General features: G+C 38.2%; 1 protein-coding gene across 1 annotated transcript in view; it reads left to right on the forward strand.

Moving 5' to 3' along the window:
- Positions 1-22,861, forward strand: part of LOC134541252 (transmembrane protein 87A) — an 84,778-nt gene that overhangs the window by 41,902 nt on the left and 20,015 nt on the right. Inside the window, exons 9-12 of the mRNA XM_063384526.1 lie at positions 5,703-5,921; positions 13,432-13,552; positions 15,718-15,821; positions 19,329-19,405. Of these exons, the coding sequence (XP_063240596.1) occupies positions 5,703-5,921; positions 13,432-13,552; positions 15,718-15,821; positions 19,329-19,405 (521 nt within the window). The remainder of the gene's footprint in view (positions 1-5,702; positions 5,922-13,431; positions 13,553-15,717; positions 15,822-19,328; positions 19,406-22,861) is intronic.

Genomic DNA, 22,861 nt, shown 5'->3' on the forward strand with positions numbered 1-22,861 from the left:
TTCTTGCAAATGATTGCGAGCTCCGACAAAATTTGTCCCACAGTCACTATAAATGTCTGATGATCGGCCCCGGCGAGCAAGAAAGCGCTTGTAAGCTCCAATGAAAACTTCAGTGGACAGATCTGATGCCAGTTCCACATGCACTGCCTTAGTTGTACAGCATACAAAGATGCACATGTAGGCCTTTAATAGGGTAGGTCGACGAATACGTGCCATTTTTATGGTGAAGGGACCGGCATAGTCCACTCCTGCCTTGGAAAAGGGCTTCACCTGTTGAACTCTCATGGCTGGGAGATCACCCATTAATGGGGCTTGAGTAGAGGGTCTAGCCTTGAAACATTTAAGGCAACGACCTAAACGACGACGTATTGCTTGCTTGTCTGCGATGATCCAGAAGGTTTCTCTGAGAATGCCTTGCAGAGTTTGTAGTCCAGGGTGCTGGTTAAGTTCGTGGTAATGACTAATTATGAGATCTGTGAATCGATGAGTTTTTGGCAACAGAATGGGATGTTTGTGCTCAAAGGGCAAACTAGACTGAGGCAATCGACCGCCCACCCTGACCGTTCCAGAGGGATCGAGGAATGTGACCAGTTTACGAAGCTGTGGGGATGTACACTTATCATTTTTTAGAGCTGTAATATCACCCTCAAAAACAATAGCTTGCACTCGTTTGACCCAAAACATCATTGCCCCTTTGATCTCATGAGTACCAATCTGACCTACTAACTTCGCCTGCTTGGCACGGCAGTTGTGAATGAATCGCAGCACGTAGCACGTTACATGAAGCAGTCTTGACAGACGACTACATCGTTCCAGCAGTTGATCACACTGATGAGGTGTTACAACACTGATGAGAGTGAGGTTCCTTTTCTCTAGCACCACTGAATCAGGTGCCATGTCATCAAATGCCTTTTGGACAGGCCACTGAGAGGGTTGATGTCTTAGCCACTGTGGACCACACCACAACGAGTGGTTCAGCAAGTCTACGGGAAGCAAGCCTCGAGAGGCACAGTCTGCTGGGTTGTCTTCGGAACGTACATGTCGCCACCAGGAGGTTTCAGTGCAGTCTTGAATTTCGCTTACTCTGTTTGCCACAAAAGTCTTCAACTGATGTGGCGCAGTATTGACCCATGCCAGAACAACTTTAGAGTCAGTCCATGCAGTTATGGACTGAAGCTTAATATGGTGTTTGTAAATTGCCAGAGTATGCTGCAGCAACCGAGCCAACACTAAAGCACCACATAACTCTAAACGAGGCAATGAAACTACCTTGACAGGTGCGACCTTTGACTTCGCAACCAAGAGATGTACTTTCACATCATCCTTACAACTCACACGCAGGTACACAACAGCTGCATAACCCTTCTCAGAGCTGTCACAGAATCCATGAAGTTCATAAGATCAATCTGAACAGCCTTTGACATGTCTGGGAACTGTAAGGGACGACAAGTGTGGCAAGTCTTTACTGAAACATTCCCACACTCTTACAATCTCAGGCGGTGGAACTGTATCCCAATCCAGTTTCTTCAGCCATAATTCCTGGATGAGGCTCTTCGCGAACATGGTCAAGGGTGTCAGGAAACCAAGAGGATCAAATACGCGAGCCAAATTAGACAAGATAGAACGTTTAGTTGGTGATTCAGAGCTAGCCTGGACATTGTACGAGTAGGTGTCCGAGAGTGGGTTCCATTGCAGCCCAAGTACCTTTACTATTACTTCACTGTCTTGGTCCATGGAGAATGGCCTTGGCAGTTGAACAGCATCGGGAGGGAGCCACTCCAGGAGCACAGGATTATTACTCATGAATTTGCGTAACATGAACTCACCTTTATCGAGAAGTGTCATCAGTTCTCGCTGAAGTTCCAAGGCTGCATCTACTGAGTCAGCTCCCGTCACAACATCATCCACATAGCTATCTGACAAGAGTGTCCTTGAAGCAGTAGGAAACTGTTCCCGCTCATCAGCAGCAAGTTGATGCAGGGTGCGAATTGCTAAGTAAGGTGCTGAGGACACTCCATACGTCACGGTTTTCAGTCGATAATCTTCAACTGGTTCCGATTTATTGAACTGCCACACAATTCGTTGAAAATCTTGATGCTCTCTGTGCACACCTATCTGCCTGTACATTTGCTTTATGTCAGCGGTAAACACCACTGGGTGAAGGCGGAAGTTACTTAGTACCTTAACAATGTCTTGCTGCAGCTTGGGTCCCGTGAGCAGTTCATCATTGAGAGATACTCCAGTTGAACCTTTGGCTGACGCATCGAAGACTACACAAAGTTTGGTGGTTGAACTGTCTGGCTTGATTATGCAGTGATGAGGAATGTAAAAGGAAGTAGAGCAATCAATCTGTGACTTTGGAACCTTTTCCATGTGGCCTGCCATCAAATAATCCTTCATGAAATCTGAATACATTCCATGAAGTGGAACATTGTCACTCAGTCGCCTCTCCAAACGCTCAAACCTGCTCAATGCAAGGGATCGAGAGGTTCCCAATTCGGGTTCAGGATTCCTGAACGGCAGGGCAACACTATACCGCCCCTCAGCACTTCTACAATGTGTTTTCTTGAACAGTTCTTCACATACAGTGTCATCTTGGGAGAGGTAGTGTGTGTGTGGAAATTCCTCCAGCTCCCAAAACCTTTTCATTACTTCCTCCAAGGGGGAAATGGTGGTCACCATGGATGTGACAAAGGTTGCAGTTCTACAAGATGCTGTCTCCACTTTTCCCATAAGGACCCATCCCAGTACTGAGTTGAGGGCCATGGGAGAGCCTTCTAACTTACCACCAGTCAATAATTGTGGAAACAAGTCGGCTCCAAGAAGCAAATCTACAGCACCAGGGATATCAAATGAGGGATCCGCTAGCTTGAGGTGAACAACAGACTGACGAGTGTCAGAAGGCAACTGAACACTGGGCAAGCTATTAGCAATTCGTGGAAGGATGAAGGCATCGAGAGCAAACCGAGGACTGTCTTCACCAACTGGACTAATTACCAAAGAAGTGTAAGACTTGGCAACATTCACTGGTGTATTGGATAAACCCTCTATAGGTAGGTGAGCATTTTTGCGAGGCAGACTCAAACACTGAAAACATCTTTCACTGATAAAACTGGCCTGGCTGGCAGAGTCTAGCAGGGCCCGAAACGTATGTGGGTTTCCACGCACGTCATGAATCTGAACCTGGGCTGTCGACAACAGGACTGTTGACACTGAGGGCACAGCACTACAAGAGGTGACAGTGGATAATGTTGAGGTTGGATTTACATTGTGTACAGTCGACTGTCCCTCTGCAGAGTCGGGAGCAGCATCACCTTGTTCATCCTCACAAGTTTCGTCCTCAAAATGTAAAAGTGAATGATGACGCGAACCACAATGGCGACAAGATGAACCCACGAGGCAGTTTTTTGCTTGATGTGATGATCTAAGGCAGTTCAAACATAGTCTGTGTTGTCTGACTACAGAGTATCTCTCTGTTGGGCTAAGCTGATTGAATTTAGAGCACTTAAACAATGAGTGAGCACTGCTGCACATTTGGCAGGAGTGTGTCTCTGATTTGGCAAGGAAGGTATTTGCACTTTGGTATTTAGGCAGAACAGACTTACGAACAGGTGCAAAAGAGGGGAAATTTTTCTGCCGAGTGATCTGTGTTGTGGGTACCTTTCCCCTGGATGATATCACAGCCTCTTGAGCACGACAGTGCTTTTCCAGGTATTCGGTGAACTTGGCCAAGGATGGTAGGTCTTGACCGGTGAGTGTCATTTCCCACTGGGTTTGAAGTACCACATCTAATCTCTTGCAGAGAATAGGAAGGAATATTAAATCCCACTGACTGACTGGGACATCAAGTGCGGCCAATGCTGCCACATTTTCCGTGATAACTGTTAAAAGATGTCGAAGTGATGCTGGTGCATCAGCAGATGCAAAAGGTGTCTGCAGAAGGGCTTCAACATGAACAGATATGATTAAGCGTTTGTTGTCATACCGATCAGTGAGTAATTTCCAGGCTACTTTAAAATTCACGTCTGTGATTGTCAACGACTGAATCAACTGAAGTGGCTCATCACTTAGTGCGGTTTTGAGGTACACTAGTCTCTCAACCTCAGTAAGGTTGGCATTCGTTGTCACAAGAGTGGTGAACAGGTTGGCAAAATTCATCCACTCCCTAGGGTTGCCATTGAAATGTGGCAGCACTATTTTTGGTAGAGCAACGTGAGAATTTCCGGATGAAATACTCTTTGTTTGCTGCTTTAAGTCTCTAGCCCTCTCTTCAATAGTGAAGGACTCCACGGCGGCCATCGCTGAATAATAGTAATTTTCAAATGAGATTATGCGAGCTACATGGGCTTCAGGATCGAAACCCGTAGCTGGGTCCGCTGCAGCCTCCACAGCGAGATAGTCTGCATCAAAACCAGTTTTTACTGAAGCAAGATCACGAGCCATTGCAAGAAATAGGCCCCTTTTATTCGGGTCCCCCGCCGCAGTGTGTGAAAGGTCCGCCGCACGTTTAACCCGGTCTTCAGCAAGTCTAAGGCGCAATAACGCCGACCGAACGTCTGCCATGATGTACTGTTATTGTGTCAAAACACGTAATCTTTATTCATTGACACAAAGAACTGTGACGTCACGCAACGGACAAAGGCAACTGCGGGATACGGCGAACAAGGCAGCGACAGGACACTAAAGGACAAAGGCAGCGACAGGACACTAAAGGACAAAGGCAGCGACAGGACACTAAAGGACAAAGGCAGCGACAGGATACTAAAGGACAAAGGCAGCGACGAGACACTATGGACAAAGGAGACGAGAACAAGGGAAAGGTCACGGACCCTGAACAATGATAAAGGACGGCGACGTAATACAAAGGAGAGGTTAAAGTCACGGCGCGGCGCGGCGCGGCGCACTCAGGACAAATACGATAATTTCCAAATCCGTGACAAACACAACAATAGGGTGCTTCACGTCTGATGCATTTACACGAGCAAGTTAATTTCATCAGAGTACAAAACAAATATGATCAATGCACTTCAGACGTCAACGGACCACACTCGAACTGAACGATGCATATCGACGCACGCAGACGAAGTAAACTAAACACCTACGAAACTACTTCTTGAGAGACTAAACACGCCGGCAAGATCCGGCCCGGAGGACCAAATGTTTTGACTGTGGACTGATAACACCATCTTCCTGACGGAACGACTTACCGCGGCGGCGCGATAACAAAGACTGACTAGTTGCCGGCACTGCCAGCTAGTGGCGCTACCGCAGCCAGTAGCGCGGGAAGTTCAAACACAGTCTTGATATAAGGAATATCTCAAAGTCTCAACTATTTACACAAATTTAAAAACATCACAAGTCCAAACATACACAAGTCCAAACATACACAAGTCCAAACAGAGGGAAAGGTGTACTTGGAAATTTAGACTTATTAACAGGGAATTTTTTTATTAAGAAAAAAAAAATAGATGTATTAATAGGTCCAGTGCTAATTTTTTAAAACTTAAGTGAGATTTTACTGTTTTTCTGTCTCTTTCATTTTACTATGTTTAGCATCAACTTTTATTGGACTTAATGAGGCATAATAAAAAGTTTCATTGCATGTTTAAAAATTTGATGTCCAAGAAATGTTAGATGTTCAGTTCAAATTGAATGGAATAAAGAGCAGTGGTAGTGGCGAGGGGCCCCGTGTGTGCGCGCAGGCCCCGGCTGGGACCCACGCTGCACCGCGTGGTGGGCACGGGCGTGCTGTACCTGGTGCTGGCCGTGGTGGAGGGCTACCTGCGCATCGCGCGCCACAAGGGCGACGTGGCCAACCAGGTGCTCATGGCCAGCATCCCGCTGGCCGTGCTGGACTCGGCCGTCTGCTGGTGGATCTTCACCAGCCTCGTGCAGACCATGAGGACGCTGCGTCTGCGCAGGTGCCTCTCGCATCATCACGTCATCATTATTTACCCAAAAAAAAGGGGGGGAATGTCTGTCAAGTTGGTTTACGGACGATAATTTTACGTGATAACGTCATAAGAAAAAGAAAACATTCATGAAAATTTGCATACTTTTTAATTTTCAAAGATTATTTACAGTTTTTGCAAAATTAATTTTTAATAATTTGCTCAGATATAATCGCGAACAATTGGTTAAAAAGCCCGCCTTGACATGTTTGATATTATAGAAGGTTTTCTCGCACAGTGGTTAGACGCGTCTTGCACGCTCGGCTCTGGCAGAACGTGACAGTTTTTTGTGCGTGCAGCCGGCGTTCATCGATTTATAAGACGTTATCACGTCAATAAAAAGTCAAAACTCAAAAGGTTTTAGCGTGATAACATAACAATCAGCTAGTTCTTATGAATAATAGAGATTCATTTCGTATTATTTTTAATTTGTTCTGCTATAAAATATTCACCCTGTCATATAAAATGTAGTGAAAAAAAAAATCCTTTAATGGTCCTTAACTTGGTTCTAGATTTTTAGACATATTTAATTTTCCGCACAAGCTAGAAATGCTCTAGAAAATGTGAAAACTTTAAATCAACAAAAAATGGATGTAGAGTGTGTTGTATGTATGCTATGCCAAAATTACTATACAGACACTAAGTTATTAAAGGAATCAGCTTTAAGAATATAAGAATTGGGTAATGTGGTTTCATAGTTGTTGTGTGGGCTTGTTTGTCTGCCAGTTAAAAATATTAGATTGTATTAAGTCCACAACACACCTTTTAGGCCTTGTCATAATATTTTGGCTCTGCTTCATTAGCTTGGTGTATTCAATGTGCCAGCGCATACCATGTTTTATCGCATAATCTTCGCACATTTTATACTAAAATCAAGTCTGAAAAGTTGGGGTGCGAGGTTTATGCGAGAAAAAAAAATTGTTAGGTAAAGTTATTTATAAAAACAAAACCCATTCATGGAAAGAACGTTTAGTTAAAAGTGGAGTATTCAAGAGCACAGCAAACATTTTAAATTAATAGGTCATGCAACAAAAACCTTTCTTCAACTTTAAATAGAAAAACAAAATGCGAATGCAAGCATGAACTAACACATCATTATTATCGTAGTACACACCACGAAAGAGTGTGGGCCATCAAATGTAGTTAACTCGGCAGTTGACAGAGAGCGCGCGTTGCATGCAATCGGCGAGATATCGATATTCGACTACAGGTGCGCGCTCTATACGGGAAGCAACATAACCAAACATGAATGATGCCAACCAGCGCTGGCTACATTTTTACAAGCGGTACACCGCGGCGACGCTGACAAACATATAAAGGTTATAACGTTTAAAAAGGTCTTTAAAAGAAAATTTACACATGAGACAACTTCGTATTTCCGTTAATTAAGAATAAATATTAGATTTTTACTTTAAAACACATTGTTTTATACGGAAAAGATACCTACACAAAACGCTCAGAATCTAATAGCAGGACCAAAAACATCATGCGACGTTTACGCGAAAGGTTTTTTTTATCCAAATTTTGACGCCCTAAAATATCGGTGCGACGATTATGAGATAAATCGGTATATGCTTCTGTGAAAATGAGAAACTCTGAGGAACTTTTTAAAGCCTTTGCCAATGTTCAGTCGATGTCATTTTCTTGTGACTTATAGACATCACGCAGTGAGGATGCTTTCTTGGCATTAACTTGTCATTTCAACAACAACTTCGCTGTTAAAAAAGTACTGTCTCGGCTATGTTAGTTTTTCAGAGAGCCACACAGCATTATCAATGGGCGACTAAATTAGAAATTTTAATTGAGTGAACATCATAAATAACATCAGGACACGTATACCACTGTTTATTATTACTGACAATGTGAGAAATGTCAAGCTGGGGTCTAAGACTTTGCAAAGCACCTCTGACACATTTGCAGTGTTTTGCTCATAACTAACAGCTTGCTCTTAGTGATGCTAAAAAATGTTATTAAGGAATGGAAGGTATGATAAAAAAAAATAGGCTTGTGGCATTGTAAGTCATTATAAGCACAGTGCATTTTTTTTTTAATGAACGTGTTTGTCATTACAGCATAAATTTTTCTTTGCCACAAACGCCTATGATCACTTTTATGAGATAGTGTAGTTATACACTGAACTTCTCCTCGATTCTGGTAATCAATGTGCATTCGTAAACATTTTTAAGGATAAGCTGTTAAAGACTAACTTGTAAAGCTGAAAATAGGAAGTGTGTAGAAATCAAGGCAGGAAATTATTCCAGTTTAACAACCAGGCCCTAGTAGGCAAGTTGTGTCTCCCCTTTAGTACTTCTGTTGCGCTTTCCATCCCTCCGTTCTCTCTCCTGTAAAAATGGGATACTGGCGTGACTTGGGCTAGATTTACGAGCATTTATTAGTATTAAAATTCCACATGCTGTTCACAACTGAAGGAAGTCACTATTCACACATCTGGTAAGAATAACAGTATGTGTGAAAGGTGGGAATGTTTACACTGCAAGATAGGCTGTGATGTTTGTTATAAGGGAGACGGTAGAATAACAAGTCTAGCATCCGAGACCGGCCGCAGCGCAGTGGCGGGAGGGAAAGAGGGTTGGGGGGCGGGTGAGAAGGGCCAGTGTGCAGTCTGTGTTTACAAGCTGCGGCCGGGGTTATTTTTTTTTGTTGTATTATTAGTATTTAATATTTAATTGTATTTTATTTATTAAGGTTAAGTACACACAAATAATACCAGATACATTTGGTTCAAAAAGTTTTAAAAAATTTATTGGTGGGGTGGGGGGGGGGGGGGGGGGGGCGTTTCCAAAATGGGCCACCACCAATTTTATGAAGGTAGTGATTATACGAATGTGATCCGTGGAACCTTGTGGATACGTAAACTCGGGGGTTCTAGTGTAGTTGCATCTGCTGTCAGCCACAGCAGACTATCCCTACAGGCATGCCTGCTCCAAGGTGAATGAATGAATTATGGAATTTCTTGGAATAAAGCAATAAAAAAGGGGGTAGTGGTGACTACAGCTTTTTGTTTGTCGGGATTTAATCCATGTATGTATGGTCGTACACTAAATTTACTCATCATTACAGTTTGAGCCGAGCATGGTGTCTCTGCATTCAAGCAAGCATCACTGAGAGTAGCTCTAAGACCTCATTCAAACGGCAGCTTCAAGATCGTTTATGTAGCTAGAAGGATTTGTTACTGGGGTTGGCCAGCACTGTAAGTTTGTAGAAATGAGACTACCGTATTTACCCACAGAATGATCGCCCCTTCGTACGGGTCGCATCGTTAATTTTGGGCAAAAAAAAAAAAACCAACATTTTCACCATATGGATCGCAGTACTTTACATCTTTCTTCACTAGAGTTCCGTGGATACAAGTGAAGTGTTCCTTTTCTCAACTTATTGGTGCCTAAGAGATGTTTCATGTGCGTTGACCCTCAGCTCTTCTTTGTCAGTTTACCTCAGGAGTGTGTGAACTCCCCCCCCCCCCCTCCCCCTCGAATATTTACGGCCCATCCAATTCCACCAGCACTTCCTAACAAGTGAAAGGATAAGATTGCTATTTTTTTACACCCTTGTTTCCCGTTCCTTTTGCATGGAGTAAGAAGAGGGGGCAGGCTACTCTTCGTCAGTTCTATCTATAAAAACTAGCACGTAGTTTACCGCAAGACTGGAGGAATATAAAAGCTGCTCTTATAAACCCCAGTGATGGCTGCAGTTTTGCCACGATATATTCATTTGAAATCATGGGAAATCTCTAGACATCTGCGAATTGTGATTTTTCTTTTCGAATCGAATTCGAATCGAATTTGAAAAAAATTCACGAGTTTCGAATTTTTTTCGAATCGAATTTGAGAATATAAAAAGAAAATTAAAAAAAAAATAATAAAAATGCGGGAAAGTGAAAATAAAGGGAAGACCATAAAAAGTATCACAGTTTACCTTATTTAGCATGTTTGACTTTCAAGGATAAAAATATTAATAAAAATATCACAGCATAAGGAAGTTGTACAAAAAAAAATATAACAAATTTACCGTTTTTATCACTTAAGCATCGCACATTTTATTCTAAAATCAAGTTTGAAAATTAGGGGTGAGACTATGGATGCTACTATTATGCAAAAAAAAACATGTAAAGAAATCCATAAAAACAAAACCTATTCATGGAAAGTATGTTTATTTAAAAAATAAAAAGTAGACTTTGCGAGAGCACGCCAAATAATTTAAATATAATGAGTGATGCAATAAAACTATTTTATTCAACGTAAAAAAAATTAACCCGTAACAAGAACGTGATTTGTAACTATACGCATAATGATCGTTCCTGACAGAGCGCGCGCGTGCATGCAGTCTGCGAGCTATCGATATCGATCTTCGACTACGTGCGCGCACTCTATACGGGAATACAGGAATCAACACAACCAAACTAGCGCTGCTTACGTTTTATAAGCGGTATAAAGTGACTCCCGAAACGTTAAAGATAAAGTTTATAAGTTTTAAAAAAGTTTTTAAAACACGATGTTCACATCAGATTACTTTGTAATAGGATTATTAAAGTTTGTATGCAGTTTTATCACAACGAACGGCGTAAACTGCGTAAAGCAATAGGCGCGTGCATTCAGTCTGCGAGCTATCGATATCGATCTTCGACTACGTGCGCGCACTCTATACGGGAATATAGGAATCAACACAACCAAACTGGCGCTGCTTAGGTTTTTTAAGCGGTATAAAGCCACTCCCGAGACGTTAAAGATGAAGTTAATAACTTTTAAAAACGTTTTTAAAACACGATTTACTTTGTAATATGATTAATTAAGTTAGTATGCAGTTTTATCAGAACGAACGGTGTAAACTGCGTAAAGCAATAGGCGCGTTGTAAACAACGGGAATTTATTGCATTACATCAAATGAGATTAAAACGGGACAGAAATAAAATGGTTCAAATAACGGGAAAACGTAAATAACGGTAACGTAAATAAGGGGTTTCGCTGTATAATTTTTGTAAGTGAAAGATGTAATTGTCTTTTTACATTACTGTAAAACATTGGGGGTATGTTTATATTAGTGTATCCGGGCCAGATTTTGCAAGTCGAATTATTGTAAACTGAATTCGATTCGAATTGACGAATCGAATATCAAAAAATTCGAACTCGAATTCGGAATTTTCGAATATTCGCAGAACCCTAGAAATCTCTTTCAAAAACAATAATGATTGGGCACAGTTGTGTCATGAACACTGTCAAGATAGACTTGTTATTTGTGTGGATGCCGGTTCACGGGACATTTGCCACGAAGAGAGGGAGGAAGAACCATCAACACTGCCACATGGCCTCACGTGCATGCACACATGCACACACACTCCTGCTCTCTCTCTCTCTCTCTCTCTCTGGATGGATTATTTTTATATTTTCCTCTCCTCTCCTCTCCTCTCCTCTCCCTCACAGTGCAGCAGACAGCCACTTGCAGGCACAGCGACCGGTCGGGCGGCAGAGTCGGCACACTTACAGTAACTGCGCTGTTCACAGAGCTTCTCGCGACTGCTGAGATACTTTGATTAATAATTTTATACTGACTCGTGGAGTTATGTTTATTAAAAACGACATAGGTTAGTTATTATGCACACATTAAACCACACAATACAATTAATAATGTTCGCAGGCTTTCACGGCCGTTGTCTGAAGTAGCTTGGCTTCTGGGTTGTAGCAGCATCCTTGGCAAATTATTCACCGATTATTTGCCAAGGACACGGCTACAATCCAGAAGCCAAGCTAGTTCACACATTACAATATTTTTTGTTTAACCCAAAATTCACATTTAGGTCTCAGTACTTTTTTTTTACACTAAAAATCGGCATATAATATGCGATCCAAATGCAGGTAAATACGGTAATTGCTCTGTGGTAACCAGAGCTGTGAGTTGACATTAGACGTTACAAGGCAGTGTAAAAGTTCCTGGCTCGTGTGTGCACTTTAATTATAAAACTCTCTCCGGGCAGCGTCCTGACAAGTAAGCTTTTACCACGTGGCATGATCGCACGGCTGGGTTAGGCTGTGCACCAATAATGAATGATCCAGGAACTCGTGAAGGATGGAAGAAAAAAGAATTAAGATATAATTATAGTTACCACAGAATTATCAGACTCACTCATACAATTGATGCTGGACCTGTCTGGTACACCATCTGCCTGGACCGTGGCCTGTCAAAGACTGCGGGGTAGCCTGACCTCACTGTCATGTCCTAATGTCATAGCTATATTATTTTTCCTTCAATCTCTCTTAACATTTAATAATATGATTTTACCTATATATTTTATGTGTTATGTGTAATGGTTCTTTAACCTTTGTTATTGTGTTTTGTCTGTTTTGTTATTATCACTGCTAGTGTGTGGTACTCTTGCTCTCGTTTGCTGGCCTTCTGTAGATGTTTTCCTCCTATGGTACCGACGGAGGTGGGAGTCCATACACCGGCAGTGATAACTGTGTTCCTGTATTACATGTAGTGCTCATCACTAAAGTCTATGACTGTTGATGAGCATGTGACAAATTCAAATAAATAAATAAAAAAATAAAAAAATATCACACCAAAAAACTAGTAATGGGAAATTTACTTACAATAACAAGGCAATAAAACATGGCAGACATACTTATGTTAAAACAAAGTAACATATGCTTAAATAGAGTATTATTTAATTCAATTTTATCAGTATACATAGTTGACAATTGTAGAAAGGCTGTGTTTTCGTTCACTTCATTGCTAATAACCCAATAACCGTTATTAACAAGGTTTCTAGATTGTGGAAAGTCAGAGAAGTTGAAATTAGTCAGGAAAAATCAGAGACATTCCTAAGTGATAGTAATTTGAGGAGAAAATGCAAAGCTCCAGTCTGCATGATAGCAGACTGTGAAAGCATTTTTTTTTTTTTGGGTTTTTAGTGCCTACTCATACAAACTGTAAAATGGTTTAGGCAGTGTTATGTTTGAGTTTTAATTTTTATTATATAATTCTGGACAGCTATGGGATTGTAGAAGGGGTATTTTCTTTACTTCTTTCAAAAAATTGCAAAATAGGTAATATTATTCAAATGGATTAGTAATGAAAATGTGTCAATGAGGGAAATATCAAGGTCAGTGTATTTCATATGTGTTTGAACATATTGATTAAATATATTTTAAGTAACAGCTGAATTTAAGGCCCAAGGTAGACTAAAAAAATTTACACATCTCCTTTATGATGGCACATAGTGCTTTTATCTGTGGGCAAGTTGTAAGCCTTATAGCTTTGCTAATAATAATTGTTTTATTATATTTAAGAACCCAGTATATTGGTTCAGTTCACTGTACATACCTAGATTATATTACTGAGAATTTCAAAATTTTTTTCATTATTAAAACAAATATTTTTATACGCTGATATTTTATTTATTATATAAATTGAATTATATTTTTTGATACCATGTTCAAAACTTTTGTACAATTTTGTTATTCAGGAACGTGGTAAAGTTGTCACTCTACCGCCACTTCACCAACACGCTTATATTTGCTGTCGTTGCATCTGTCATCTTCATGCTGTACTCCATCAAATACCATAAAATGGCCATCTGTTTAAAAGTAAGTCTTTTATATACTTAACCAAACATTTTAAATTATTCACTACTGTGTACTTCACCATCTGTGAGAACTAAATGCAAGAGGTTGTTTAGGAATCCAATAGGGTTATTGAATAACACATTAATGTTTCTAGGATCTTTTCTAATACAGTAGAACCTCCTTAAGAAAATACCACTCCAGAAAATTCTCAGCATAGCAGGTTTAAAAACAATTTAGCACATGACTTATATTATAGAATAATATTAATACCATTTTAATAAGTTAGGTATGCTTGTGCTTGTTAATAAGTGTTAATTTCTAAGTACGTTGAAAAACTTCTTAACAGGGTGTTACTGAATATTTTCCAAGTACGATATCGGTACCATGTTTTGTGACATTTACTTCTAACAGTTGGTTTGTACTTGAATGCTGATCAGTTACAATTCACTGAACCACCTGAGTACTATCTTCGGCTTACATTTTAGTACATGTTAGCAATTATTTGAAAGTTCTTTTAAGTAGTTGCAAATTGTGAACAAAACAGTTTCCATTTTTAAAAATTCACATCTTCACATATTTGTTTCTGTGGGGTACAACACACTTTATTGAATTTTTCTGTAAATATTCTATGTGCATAACTTTTGGAAATGTAAGGGATTTTATGGAACTATTAAGTTAACTATCGTTAAAGAGGTTGTGCATATATAAATGGTATTTTTTTAGAGTGGTTTGTGGGGTCAACTGTTTTCTTTGAAACTACTGTAGTTAATATTTCATAGTATTGGTAGACTTGATAACATTGTAAATGGTAATGGTTAGGATGCAGCCCTAATCAATCAACAAATCAAGTTGAGTCAACTTTCTAGGGATTGACTTGGATTTTAAGTTTAGTCAAAAAGATCATTATGTATGATTCTTCATATGCATTGATTTTTATTTATGGGTAGAGACATGTAATTTGGCATTTTATTTTGAATTTGCTATAAAATCCACAGAAATTGTAAGAGGTTGGTTAGCTGTTAGTTATTTCAATTATTATAATTGATTTGTGCTGTTTTGATAAAAGTGTTGACATAATTATATCAGAGCTCTTGATCTGTGTCCAACGATATGGATTAGTTTATATATCCTAATGATAGATTTTCGTAAGAGTTTGTGTCTTTTTTTGCACATGGAAGCAATTTTATATTCAACCATATGATACCCAATTTTACAATTACTTTTTCTTACACAATTGTTTCCAAAACAGGTTATTGCCAAAAATTTGTGTTAACATACTAAAATAGATATAAAATATTATCTTTTTTCTGCATATCGGTTTACAATATTAAAAGTATTTTATGACATTTTACCAATAGTTTTGGGATATTATTGTCATTTTATGATATGAGAATGAATTAATGATGTTACATCAAATATTATAAATTGTCCGCAGTTTGAGTCGAGTTTTATTCTAATAATAATAACTTTACTAGTAAAATTGGCTCATGTTACTTAGTTAAACATAATCAGGTATAAAGTTTTGCTTGAAAATTACAGTTAAATATATTTATTTGTAAATATTAAACGACAGGAACCGTTTTTCTTTCATCCAAACACTTTCACGTAGTACAATCTTTGACTTCCAGATTGTGAACGAAACATGCTACCACGTATCAGAGCTCACTTGTTTCAATGCTTGGATGTGATTGTGTACTTGAGTGGCGTCCTGCACCAGGACAGCAGCAAAGTGATGCGTGTGGTTGTACTGTTAGGACTGGAAGGAACTAGCAGTGACGTGATGCGTGTGGTTGTTCTGTTAGGACTGGAAGGAACTAGCAGTGACGTGATGCGTGTTGTTGTACTGTTAGGACTGGAAGGAACTAGCAGTGAAGTGATGTGTGTGGTTGTACTGTTAGGACTGGAAGGAACTAGCAGTGACTTGATGCGTGTGGTTGTACTGTTAGGACTGGAAGGAACTAGCAGTGACGTGATGCGTGTGGTTGTACTGTTAGGACTGGAAGGAACTAGCAGTGACGTGATGCGTGTGGTTGTACTGTTAGGACTGAAAGGAACTAGCAGTGAAGTGATGCGTGTGTTTGTACTGTTAGGACTGGAAGGAACTAGCAGTGACGTGATGCGTGTGGTTGTACTGTTAGGACTGGAAGGAACTAGCAGTGACGTGATGCGTGTGGTTGTACTGTTAGGACTGGAAGGAGCTGTGGGTGGACGAGGCCTACTGGCATCTTCTGTTCTCCGTCATGCTGTTGGTGATCATGGTGCTGTGGCGACCCACCAACAACAACCAGAGGTGAGCGGACTGTCACGTTTGTGCGGTAATTACATCATGTTTATAATGCTCTTTCTTTACTGTTAGTGCAGTGGTGAGTAACTAGACTCCATTTCTAATCCCACTCTCACCATCCGGATTTTGGTTTTCAATGAATTCCTAGCAACACTGCAGACAAATATTAGAGAAACAATATTATAATAGGTAGGGGTAGTCAAATTTCGTTAATGACGAAATCGCGAAATTTTAAAAAAATCACTTGCACATGATGTGTAATACAAATAACCTTACTTGGTAGTGATAAGACGTTAATATACTGCATTTCGTTTTAACGAAATTTGCTGTGATGCGCGAAATCCGTAGTTTTTCACGAAATATGACGAAATCGCGATATTCGCGCGAAATTAACCTTTTTTATCGCGAAAAATTACGTTGAATCATTCTGGAACTTGCACAAAACGTTTATTATTCCAAGAGGTTATATGTGAGACGCCATCTTTGCTTTTGTTTTTCTCTAGCACCCATAGAGTAGAGCGTGGCAATAAACATTATCACTTTAGCTACTGGTGGACAAATCAACAGATGGCGTTGGTAGTTACGAGTGTCGAAATGTTCTATGATTTTGTTTTCACGAGTGCGTGTCTGTCGAGTTTAAGTTTTTTATTTCCGAGTGGATGCAATATGTCTCTCTTCCGCATCTATGATCGTTTTCCGTTGAAAGTTTTTGTGTCATTTTGGTCATATTACCGTGGTCACTGGATAAACGTATAAAATGCCGAAAGTTGTGTTTTCGAAAGAGCTGAAGGATTTTACGTAATCAGTAAAGAAAAAGGCATCATGATGTGCAAGTTCTGTAATGTGCAAGTCGACTGGAAAATAAAATACACGTGTGAAAACACTGTAAATTTCGAGCATCGCACAAGGTGAACAAAGCATCGGGTTCTGGAACTAAGCGTCAAGTTACTCTAGAACCATATATTTCACGAATGAAAATTATTACATCCAGACGTACGCCTACTCAGTCTCCGTCGTCGCACACGTTCCTACGAGACGTAGAAGGCCATAAAACGTCAAAAATGGCATTATTTTGCCGACCGCAAATGCGTCTGGTGACGCAATCGTCGATAGGCCTTAACTCAATCTTTGTTCCTTTCTCTGAATCGGCCAAACGCAGTCCAGAAAAATAGCGTCACTTCCATATTAGCCAATCAAATCATAACTTTCAAAATGTTAATTGTTGTATTTGGGCGTCCTAGCCGAGGCGACTATTTATTTTCGTAGTTGTCACGGCAATGCACGAAAATAAATGCCGGCCAAGAGTGCCAACATATACATGAACAAATACCGCACACGCAGTTGAGGCGGTGAAAAAGTAAACAAAAAAAAAAACAATACTCTGTACTGTTGAATAAGTACAGTGTTTTGGTGGGGACTAGTTTGCAGGAAACATATAATAGCTGATTTTCAGAGATAGGTAGTCAAAATGGACTTGAGCCACTAACGTTTATGATCAGTTTCCGATTTTTTTGTATGTAATCTTGAGAATTTTAATTACAAATGCAGCGTGCTAAATTTTAGATGTGAATGTACTTCAAAACATTGTTTTTGATAAATTTAGACCAAATAAAACAATTATTCCATCAAACATATACATGTGTATAAAATTATAATGATGAAATAGTTATTTTTTCTAACTAAACAATTTTTTTTTCACCGAAATTTGGCACCGAAATAACTCTTTTTATTCACCGAAATGGGCCTTTTTTATTTACCATTTTTCATTGGCCCTAATAATAGGTCTTACAAATGGCTGATTCCTTCCCAGTATCCCTGTTTATGTAAATAGCAGGCCTGTGTTAATATTCAAATTTTCAAATACCTACACAAAAAGTAAAATATTTGTATTTGATTTGGCCTCGGATACTAACACTTCAAAATAACGTATATTTATTTGCTTACGAATATTTGAAATAGCATACCTCATGAGAGTGTTGCATGCCAACATTCACTGCTGATGTTACAATGAGACGTCATACTCAAAAAAACACGAACAATAGGTGACATTTTTACCATGCAGCAAGTATTCAAAGTTTTTTTTTTGCTACTACATCACTAAAAAGTAATGGAAAAAATTGCATGAATGATTCAAAATACAGCATATTGTCATTTCAAACTTGCAAACAAACTATTATTTGCATTTTTTATGTAACACACACCAGAAGAGGAAAAAGAATAAACAAACCTCAAAAACCATGTAGGATAACACAAAACACTGAAAACGTGGTAGTTTCGGCAGTGTATAAATCCATAGTCACTATCGATCTAACACCATGTGATGCAGTATCAGCTTACTAGCTGTGTATATCTATGATGAAACAGATGTTGAGACTCAAAAATACATTTAAAAAAAGTAAATAATGGTAAATAGGAAAATACATTTAAAAAAAGTAAATAACGGTTTAAGATTCCAGATGAACTTAGCAGAAAATACCACGAATACCATGAATAAAATTAAATTTACCTAGCTGCCGTTAACAAAGAAAACTCGTGAATAAGTAGATTTTAAGTAATCTTTTAAATTTTTTGTGAAATAGATTTCAATGGATATCACTGTATTTTGCTGTTCACAAAATAGTTTTCTAGATAAATATGTAGAGAAGCAGGTTGTAAATAAGGTGAATAGGAACTAAAATTAAATGTTGGTTGTTTAGGTTATGTTTAGTTAGGCTAGCTGCAATATTTAAAAAAAAAAAATAAAATTTTTTTTTAATATATAAATTTAGTTAGCAAACATTTTTGATATGATTATCGTAGCATAAACGCAACCCACTTTTCACTTAGGTATTATTTGTCTTATTTTCCAGAAGTGGTTTCACAATGTGAACAATTTTTATTTTTGGATCTTAATTCTTCTTACAATTCAAATTTGATATTAATATTTGCAAATAATTTGGTATGCATATTTATATTTAATTCAAACTAAAAAACTGATATTCGTACTGGCCTAGTAGGGGGTAGTGTGCTAAATTATTTAGCTCCCAAAATATTTTATATTTTTTCAATGAATTTAAGTAAAATCACAATGTAACCACATTTCATTCTTTACAAAAATATTTTTGAACTAAAAAAGTCCACATTTAATCATTTTTATGAACTTAAAGTCAAAATATTCTGTGTGAAGTCATGTGGTGTACAGTTTTGGACTAACCTTTCGTATGTAGCCATCACCTTAAAATTCTCATTTCTTAAGATATTTGTCAAATCAAGAAAAATTTATGTTTTCTCAAAACCCTGAATAACTCATGTTTGTGTAATTTAAGCAAATCTGATTTTTGATTGATTTGCTAAAATTCATAAAAATAACGAGTTTTACAGCAAAGGATACATACAATGGTGTGTCAATGTGCGTGTGCGCACGTGTGTGTGTGTGTTTGTGCAGCCATCCCCAAGTACATACGTACGTAGGTATGTATGGTTGTGTACAAATAATATTAGTTATGTATCAGATCTAAGCTTTATTTTTTCCAGGTATGCCTTCACGCCTCTATTGGATGCAGAAGACGATGAGGAAGATGAAGAAGAACATTTTGTTAACGATGCCTTTGGTATGTTTTTAAGTTTACAAAGGTTCAATCTCATTAATTTTATGCACATTGCAAAAAAAAATTAATTACAGTACAATATTTCCATTGCTACAAGTGTTACCTACTCTAATCACTTACAAGTTGTTTTTTTTTTTCACCTTCTATGTCAAGATTTCCCATGTGTCTTTGGCTTACGAGTGTTTGTGGGACAGTTTTGACTCCATGTTTTAACTTGTAGGGAATTCACTGTAACATTTGAATTTGCTTAATATCTCTTAAAACAGAATTTATTTTACATTTTTAAACTTTTATTATTGCTAGATGCCTGTTTTTTTCGCGATCGTGATAAAACTACGATAAACGCGAAATCACTGTAAAATACAGATTTTACGCGAAATCGCCATAACACAGCGTTTTTATACGAAATTTAGTAATAAAACCCGAAATCGCAGTGTTTTTACGCGAAATTTAAATACTGGTTAAAAGACTTGTCTCGTCACTGGTAAACAAACTCCGCAACATGGCCGCCACTGAACATTTAGTATTGAATGCACTAAAGAAAACAAAAGCTTACACACGCTCACATTATAATGTTAAACCCAAAAATATACTGTAAAAATACGCTAAACTACGTAGTTTATTTTCCTTTCCGGCATAATCGACAAACAGGCGAAGTTTTAAAGCCTACGCACACCGCTTGGGGCACTGACGTCAGCTTGGAACAGCGACACCGGATTAATACAAAATCAAGCAGATGATTGGGCGAACGGTGATTGGAACAGCCTTACGTGAGTGGCCATACCACGTCAGCCGGGGGCGCTGGCATATAGTTGGAACAGCGTCGTAGTATCAAGCAGATTATCGAGTGAACCAGGCCCTGGAAACTTGGGAACTATCTTTACTTCGTCACCCAGCCGTACGGGGCAGCACAAGCATTTTAAATCGCGCCAAAAAGCGGAAAAATGTAAACAAACATTCATTTTCGAATGGTGTGATGATGATGATTAGGTAGTTGGTCCACAGTGTGTTATAGATTTTGTTAAAGGGATTAATAGTTTTCCAGGTTAGTTTATGGGAAAAAACTAATAATCAGTGTCTAAAACAAAAGTTTGTCATATAAATATTTGTAACCTATTTGTTTAGGGTATTCAGTAATGAGTAGGTTCAAGTAAAATTATTGAAATTAAATAATTTTAGATATATTTACAGTAACACTCACACTTATTTTTTTCAAGTTTTTAGCACAGCTTTTGTGTTTTTAAGTGAATTTTAACACCGCTTTTGCTAATTTTTAGTGACAAAATCTGAAAATTTTATTTACCACTTTCAGGGGCCCTAGCTCATGCAACAAAAACATTTTGTTCAACTAAAATAGAAAAAAGAAAACGCATTGCGTCGTTGTGTTGTCCATACTACTTGTTTGTTTGTTTGCTACGTTGTCCAGGTTTGTTTTCTGAACTATTGTCGTAGTAAACACCACGAAAAAGTGCGGGATTAAAATTTAGTTAACTTGATAAGAGAAAGAGAGCGCACGTTGCATGCGTACGGCGATCTATCGATATCGATATTCGACGACGTGCTCTCGCTCTACATTGGAATCAACATAATTGAACATGAATAATGCCAATCGGCTACATTTTCATATGTGATACGTAGCGGCGACGAAGACGAACAGATAAAGGTTAAAATGTTTGAAAATATCTTTAAAAGAAAATTTACACATCAGACAACTTCGTATTTCTGTAAATTTTAGTGATGGGATTTTCGATACTTCGATACCTCGATACCTTCGATACTTCACGGTATCGCAAAGTATTGAGTATCGAAACTGTAAGTTCGATACATTTTTTCGATACCGGAATGCTTGTTCATTTGTATTGAATTAAGTTTTGAGTCGCCATCGTACAAAATACAACTACAGTAGTACCTCGATGATACGTTCCCGTTTCATACATTTTCCCGTGTCATACGCCGATTAATTTTGGTCCCGCCGAAAGTACTATATTTACAATGGTTTACTTTCCCAGAACATACACTTATAAAATAATTAATTTCCCGTTTCATACGTTTTTACAAAGCGGAATAGTCCTAAAATTCACAAATTTTTTTGTTATATTCCTCCTGATAAAATACGTTTTAATGCTTTTATTTTGAACAAGTTCATTGTTTACCTTTGCAAACATAGAAAAATAACTTGTTAGCACCATAGATATGGATAGTATCAGGAAGACTGTGCACTTCAATAGTAGCATCTATGGCCAGCACCAAGCGAGACTAGTGGTGCAAACTAGCAATGATTATGAAAATGGTGCACGCGCTTTACCAAGGCACGGAACTCATGTTTTGTGCATTCATTAATCTTTGAACTGAATATACCCGTTTGTTATTGTTTTCTTACGATCGGATTGTTTAGTTTTTTACGTTTCTCACGTTAATATTTTATTTAAAATTGTTCTGTTGCATTAAGTTATTTGTAAAATGAAACAAACAAGAAAAAATTTCTGATTTTCTTTTTATTTACATTTGTTCGCGTTAAAAAAAAGTGTACTGGAAAATAAAGGGCTAACTCTCTTGAAGATAGTTTGTATTTCGCTTCTATTTTTTATACTCAAGTATTTAAAGTTGTTTGCAGTTTGTATTTTTGTAATAAAGAGGGAATTTATATAGTTTAAAACTAATTTATGTTATTTGTAATAATTGTTACTTAATGGGAAAATATTTTTCCTTGGAGTATCAAAAGTATCAAAGTATCGAAAGTATTGAACTGAAAAAACAATACAGAATCGAGTATCGAAAGTGTGGTATCGTCCCACCTCTAGTAAATTTAATACGTAAACGGTAAAATCCAAATGAATAATAGATTTCAACTATAAAATACATTGTTTTATATGGGAAAACTGCATACACAAAGCAGTTAGAATCTAACAGCGGGACCAAAACATATTGTGCCGTTTTTTTTTTCCTCCAAATGTGGACATCTTAAAATAACGGTGCAACGATTATGCGATAAAACATGGGTGTGTATATGGACGACTCGATTGAAAACAATCCATTACTAATCGATTGTGTAACAAACTGCGATAGTTGACCTCGACTGTCTGGCGTGTTTACAACAAACAGTATTTTCATCACGTTTTTCGTTCACTAATTTTGTTAATGTTTTGAAAGTCAGAGTTAAAAATTGGAGTTTATATTTTCCAGTTAAATATTGCATTTTGATTGTAAATGTCAAAGAAAAGCAGCTTTGTTTGGAAACATTTTACCGTTGTTGTAGGTGATGAGGGGAAAGCAAGATGCAACCTTTGCAAAGCCGAAATTTCACGTGGTGGAAATTCGACACGTGGCTTCAACACCACAAATTTGTCGAGACATTTAATGTCATTTCATGACCGTGAAATATGTTGTGCATATATATATATATATATTGTGCATATATTTTTTTTTACCAACAGTGATCACTTTGTATCTTTATGCAAT

This window comes from Bacillus rossius, chromosome 18 (assembly GCF_032445375.1).
Source record: "Bacillus rossius redtenbacheri isolate Brsri chromosome 18, Brsri_v3, whole genome shotgun sequence".
NCBI classification, from domain to species: Eukaryota; Metazoa; Arthropoda; class Insecta; order Phasmatodea; family Bacillidae; genus Bacillus; species Bacillus rossius.